Raw genomic sequence first — 6,891 nt, forward strand, 5'->3', positions numbered from 1 at the left:
CTTTATTTTGGTAACGCGGGTCTCCTAGTCACAACGGGTACTAGACACTCACCCCATGTTGCGTCTTTGCATATCAGGCCGAGCTGTCCGCCTTGCTTCGTGCTTTAAGACCACTCTGCGGGCTGGCATGTCGGGCTCACCTACCCCACCTCCCTCAGCTGAGACTGAGGGTTCCGGGGGGTGTTTCCCTCCTGGATACAAGCCTTTTAAACCCGAGGACCATGGCTTGGAACGCGGGTTCCGTCTTACATCTTACTCTGAGTTGAAGGGATGAGGATGCAAGGTCCCGCAGGAGGTTCTGCTCAAACTCCTCGCGGGACTGGAGGCGGACCGAGGCGATGGTCCAGGCAAGGCTGGAGACCAGGGTTCTGAGTTCGGCCAACAGTTGCCTGGACCCCGGCTTGGTAAGAAACTCCAGCACCAGCCCCTGTGCTCCGAGCTGCAGAAACCCGGTAGCTAACCTAAATTAGCTAACGAACAGTTGCTAATACTATTAGCTTTGAGGACTCGTATGACAGGTGATGTGGACCATTCACAGTAGAGAAAGTTTTACAAATCATATAACCTTATTATAATGCAAATATAAAATAAGCACGTGTAAACCAGAACAATAGTTCCCTGAGCTGTTAAATTACTACACAGTGTAAATGATTCAGCAGAAATATCTGTATTGCTTCAAGTACGAAGTTCACCAATACTCATTCCAAGGAGTTACAGTATATGCACAATTACTCCTGAAATATGACCAATGAATGTTGCTGCTGCATAAAAACAACAGCTAAGTAGAGCTGCTAATGGAGAAAACTTGCATGTCTCTTTGTATTTATTTCAGGTATTGGGATGGACAGTTGTGTGACTCCATTGAGGCATGGAGGTCTCTCTCTGGTCCAGACCACTGATTTCTTCTACCCTCTGGTAGAAGATCCATACATGATGGTAAGTTTTTGTTGTGGATTTTTTTTTTCTACACGGCAGAAGTTATTAAAAACTCTTACAAATTTAGTATAAAAACATATCTAAAACTAGATTTGGACAATTATTAGTTCATCAGTCAAATATAGACAGCTTCAGACAGCAGATTATTGAACACACTGACTTGACATGGGTGAGTATCCACATAAAAGCAACAATTTAGAAAGTTTAGTATGTTAGCTTACTGCCAAAGAGGGCAGAGAACAGTGGCTATTTTTGGATTAAACTGGGGAGGGTTGGAAAGATAAAAGATAAATGATTTAATAATATTCAACACGCCGAACAAAGAACTAACATTGTTAACATCAAGCAAATGAATATATTTAACTTCACAGTGACAAAAACCACTGACTGTGGACTTCAATAACTACATTAAAGCAATGAATTTAAAAGGCTCCACCTAAATTCTGAAAGATTCACACAACTTCCTCCTGGTCCGCACAGACGTGACCTGCTTGTTCCTTGTCAAATTTCCCAAGGTTTTGACGTTCTGTCCAAATTTTCTTTCTGTTTAAATAATCCAATTTTTATAGTAATAAGAACATAAACTGTAATATTTGATACTATTTGTCGATTCAACAAGTGAAATGTGTTTTTAGCATAATATGCGAGTAGCCATGTCTGAAAGTGAAAAGCTTGAGTTGCTTAAGAATCAGACAAAAAACATTCCTCTGAAAATGAGAGACGATAATGAGATTGAAAAAATATGACACCAAATTATTTAAATATTCAAAAAGCACTCAGAATCTGAATATGAAATGAGCTTCCAGTGTTTGCTGTGGGTTAAATCTGCAGTAGTAGCTGTACAACGGGTCACCCTGAAAAGTTTCTAGACTTTTATAGAAAACTGACAGGATGATCAGTAAAACCCTCCAAGAGTCATTTCTGCTCTGTGACTTGATTTCTGCTCATAGTGACTCCAACTTATAAATGATTGATGTGACTAAGTGTTAATGATTAACCGTGTCAGCTTAACTATCACCAAGGGTTTTAATGGTGATTGTGTGCACTTTGAAGTTTATCTACGCCCATCTTTGCATATAAAAAAACATGCTAGCAAACTGAATGCTATCATATTTGAGAGGGGAACAAAAGAAAATTCACTTCGTGGTTCAAATGTCTGGAATTATTAGAGAGCGGAAGCTTAGCCAGTTTTCTTTTTAATTTGGCTCCAAAGCTGTGCGTTTTTAATTCCTCTATAGATAGGTGGCTGCAACACAGCGGCTCTGTCATGAGTTCTGTCATATGTTACCACATCCCCCCTCAGAGCCTCATGAAGCAGCAGGGTGGTGAAAATTCTTGCCTAATGAAAACATCTAAGAGGTTTTTAAGCAGTTTGCATTAACTGACACTAAATGAAGCATTCAGCCATTGTTCTGCAAGGTTAAGCTTTACAAAAAGGGATCAGACATTCACCGTTTACAGCTCAGCTTCTGTACCAACCAGCCCTTTTAAATGGATTTCCACTCTTTTTTTTTTTTTTTTGTAATGCATTCACTTTCCATTTTCTGATTTCTTTTTACGAATGATGATCTATAAGAGGAGCATTTAAAATTTTTAGTAGTCCTGCCATGAATGATCAGCATGCCTAGTTAAACCTAGAAATAAAGGAACTTTTTAAAAATGTCCTAATTTGTTGAATATAAATGTATCAAACCTTGATATTTTTAGAACTTAGACCTTTTAAAGACCATATGCCTAAACAACTCCAGTTTTTCTTGAAAAAATGTTCCCAAAATTAAATTCACTAACTTTTTAACGCAGGTACCTTTACGCAAAATATTGTCTGTTGCACATTTATTTCAGGAGGAATTGTTGCAGAAGTCAGTAGAAAGTTGTGATGTTTTGCCACAAGACTATGACGGCTTTTTAGGGCCATTGTAAATAAAATAATTTAAAAAATGTATTAGTTTTCTTTTGGTGAAAATTTACTAAGAAATTTTGTGAGTAATCTCAGGAACACTCTAGAAAAAACAGACATTTCTGAGTTTGGAAAGTTGAAAATCTAGAAAAAAAACCTAAGAAATTTAGAGATCTTCTTGGTTGGTAGTAACATGATGGATGTTTTTTCCAAGACATGTCCTATTTTGGGGGGGGAATATATTTATTAACTAAATTCAGGTTCTGATCCTCTAAAACTAGTTTGATCCTTCAGTTTTTTTGTGACGGTCCTGATGTCGCTCATTTGTTGTCCTTCCCGTGTCCCAGGGAAGGATAGCTTGTGCGAACGTCCTCAGTGACCTCTACGCCATGGGCATCACGGAGTGCGACAACATGCTGATGCTGCTGAGCCTCAGTCAGAAGATGAATGAAAAGGTAGCAACATATTCCATTTGTTTTGTAACTAATGAGCGCTGTCGCCAGTAAATCTTAAGTGGCAGGGTAACTGGTCCATAACGGCGTCTGTAGCTGCGTTGTGTTCCCTTCACCTCTGACCTTTAGGTTTTTGTTCGTCCGCCCGCAGGATCGAGAGCGAGTGACACCGCTGATGATCAAAGGTTTCCGGGACGCAGCGGAGGAGGGAGGGACGTCGGTGACGGGGGGCCAGACGGTGATCAACCCCTGGATCATCGTTGGGGGTGTAGCATCAGTCGTCTGCCAGCCCAATGAGTTCATCATGTGAGTCAGATATGAGCTGAAGACCTCCCAAGATGCAACACGTTCACATTTCCACCTTCATCTTCCTGTTAACGTGGAAACATTCCATGTCCGTCGCTCCTTCCATCTTCACTCTCATACTTTCTTCTTTTTCTTCCTCTCTTTGTGTCTTTCATTCCTTCTGTTTGTTCTTTCTTCTGAATGTTTTCCCTTAACCCCTCAGAGTTGACTGAATCTCATTATTGATTCCTGATTGGGAAGATGGATTGTTTGAAAAAAGGGATTAAAATGCAGTTATTTAACACCAACACTTGCTGCAAGATTTATTGAAATTAAAAAATATTTAATTTAATTTAATTTAGAAATAAAATTCTAAATGAATTTCATAAATTATAAAGTAATCCCCTGCAGGTTTCTCTCTGAGTTTGCATGTTGGCAGGATTATTATTATTTTTTTACCAAACATTTCTGGCAGCATCATTCTCTGGGGTTAGAAGAATCCTGTTTCCTTTTGGCATAAAGAACTATGAACACAGTTGAGTTTTTATTAATAAAATAAAAAAAAGTAAATATGCTTGATGTTTGTGTTTCTGTCCCAGGCCCGATGGAGCGGTACCAGGTGACGTCCTGGTTCTGACCAAACCTCTGGGGACCCGAGTGGCTGTAAACGCCCACCAGTGGCTCGATCAGGTTCACCACTCACTTTAATACTGCTATATTTTTATTCATGTCTAGTTAATTTTAAACTGTATTCTATCAGCTTTGGGAGATCTGAAACCAATCTCACCCAGTGATCTTATCTACATCCACAAAGATCTGAAAATCAGCCGCTGTCCCTGTTTGCAAAAGACAGCAGGAACTATCGTTGCTAAAGCTACCAACTGGGCGACTTTTCAGACAAAAATATGAATATCGGAGAAAATCAGAATGGGCAGGTCAGACTTTTTAAACACTGCTGATCGATCAGAAAACTGCAAACAGTGCACCCCTAGTCTTTTACGTTATCCAGTCCTGGGGTTTCTGCAGTCAGAATGACAGATCCACTGACACAGACCCTCGTTCTGAGAACAGGCTCCAGTCAGAACCCAGCTGAAGTTTAAAGCTGTCTGTAGATCAGGAATTTTCCCTATTCCTAAACCTGCCTGCTTGTTTTTTTTTTCATCAGCCTGAAAAGTGGAACAGGATCAAGCTTGTTGTCACCAAAGAGGAGGTCAAAGAGGCATATTATGAAGCCATGTTCTCCATGGCAACGCTAAACCGAACAGGTACAACTCCTCCCACCCTCTGTGATTTTTTTCAGATTTTACCTAACTTTATAAATTCATGTCTATCTGGGATTCAGATCCACGTTAGTTGTCAGAGTTACCAACGTGTGACTAACATAACTAACCCGTTCTTTCGTTTCTCCTGCAGCGGCGAGCCTAATGCACAAGTACCAGGCTCACGCCGCCACGGATGTGACCGGTTTCGGTTTGCTGGGTCACGCCAACAACCTGGCAGAGCAGCAGAAAAACGAGGTGTCCTTCGTTATCCACAACCTGCCCATCATAGCCAAGATGAGTGCCATCAGTAAGGCCTGTGGGAACTTGTTCAACCTGCTGCAGGGCAGATCGGCAGAGACCTCCGGTAAGAGGATGATCTGCAGGGCTGCTAGGCTGAGAAAGTAGATCTGGGTAGACATTTCTCTGCTTTTTACATTCTCACCTTTGTAGCTCATTGGTAATTTCTGAATGAGAAGCTAGCACTGCTCCACCATGCAGCTCGGCTGAATGAGCGATATTAAGATGAAACTTAAGGAGCTCGAGTCCGTATAAATAGAACCGCATAAGGTGTATTTTTCATCATGCTCTGTTTAGACCGTTTCTCTTTCTCTGGTGTTGCTCCGCCATCTTTGTTTCTGTATCAGTTGGCTTCCCTTAGGGATGACCAGCGTCAGCCTCTTCTGGATGGAGGCCAAACTACAACACTACAAGAAGGTCCAAGTGGATGTTATTAGTAAATTGATTGGAACTAATTTTAATCTAATAAATTATTGATCTAAAATTAGTTGTAGGTCAATTGTTTGCATCCCCATTTCAGACTTCTTTTTTTTTTATTTGTTTTTTATACTTTTAACACAAAATGCAATTATGTTTAAATAAGCAGAGAAAGTTTAGAAAATAAATAACATTTTTAACTTTCAAGATCACCTCAGAATTAAAAGTCTGAATGCTTGTAAAAACAACAGAAATCTATGAGGAGTGAATCCAGACGTTAACCCCCAGCCTCTCCCCAACAGGTGGGCTGCTGGTGTGCTTGCCCAGAGAGCAGGCGGCCAAGTTCTGTTCAGAGATGAAGAGCCTCAACGCGGCTCAGGGCGCCTCAAACGGAGCCTGGATCATCGGCATCGTGGAAAAAGGAGACCGGCGGGCGCGCATCATCGACAAGCCGCGCATCATCGAGGTGCCGGCCCGAGGAAGCCAGGCGGCCAATCAAGACAACAGCACCGCCAACCCCGACCCAAGCAGCAATTTGGCTTAGACGGCGCCGCTGCAATCTCTGACACTACCCTGGAGTGTGTGTGGGTGTGTTTGTGTTTATATGGAATTGTTCATCTAACTGGTGAAAGGTTATGAACCAAAATGACCGTCATCTGTTGAAACGAGGCGACACTTTTACCTTTGATATGATCAACTATGGGTTCTTTCTAACCCCATTCCTTTGCTTTCTAGCAGAATCCCTCTTGTTATGTCTTAATCTGCTTTATTTAATTTCGGGGATGTATTCAGATGGGGATGTTGTTAAACGAGCGATGTGGAGAATCGACAGACTAATCCTGGCACCTGGTTCTGTCCGCTGTGCTCACTGGAAGGCTTGAGCAGCTTCCTCAGAGCAGCTGGGCAGTGTCCAGGATTCCTGCCTCCGACAGCTGATTGGCCGTCCATCAGAGTCTTTTCCTCTCTTCCTATTTTATGAAGCTCTGCACATTAAACCCGAAGCACAGGGCCAGGCAGAGTGGATGTTTGTTGGATTAGAGGAGGGACTGAAACTGCTGGAGGTTTAAAGCTGTTTGTCTGTGGATTTTTCTGCATTTCATACTCAATAAAACCACCAAAACTCTGTTTGGCTGTTTTTGTTGAAAAGATTTACAGATTTAAAAGTAAAACTGAAGTTAAAACACTGTTCTGGAAAGTATAAATATATTCCATGTCTGGATAGATTTGAAAATGATCAAAATATGCAGCAATGATTGTTTTTGCAGACTTTATTCTCTGCCATTTATAAATATTTTATCCATCCATAAAACATTTTTGTCATCCTTAAAACATGTTTTTTTTTTTT

General features: G+C 41.1%; 1 protein-coding gene across 1 annotated transcript; it reads left to right on the top strand.

The window, feature by feature from the left end:
• Positions 1-21: 21 nt before the first annotated feature.
• On the top strand, positions 22-6,669 carry sephs3 (selenophosphate synthetase 3). Its single transcript, XM_008412882.3, has 8 exons — positions 22-404; positions 833-936; positions 3,181-3,288; positions 3,437-3,591; positions 4,170-4,260; positions 4,736-4,835; positions 4,984-5,196; positions 5,849-6,669. Exons 1-8 carry the CDS (start codon positions 56-58, stop codon positions 6,088-6,090), a joined length of 1,362 nt encoding a protein of 453 aa, XP_008411104.2. The 5' UTR covers positions 22-55; the 3' UTR covers positions 6,091-6,669.
• The last annotated feature ends 222 nt before the right edge of the window (positions 6,670-6,891 follow it).

Source organism: Poecilia reticulata, chromosome 7 (assembly GCF_904066995.2).
Source record: "Poecilia reticulata chromosome 7, P_reticulata-male-v2, whole genome shotgun sequence".
Classification (NCBI taxonomy): domain Eukaryota; kingdom Metazoa; phylum Chordata; class Actinopteri; order Cyprinodontiformes; family Poeciliidae; genus Poecilia; species Poecilia reticulata.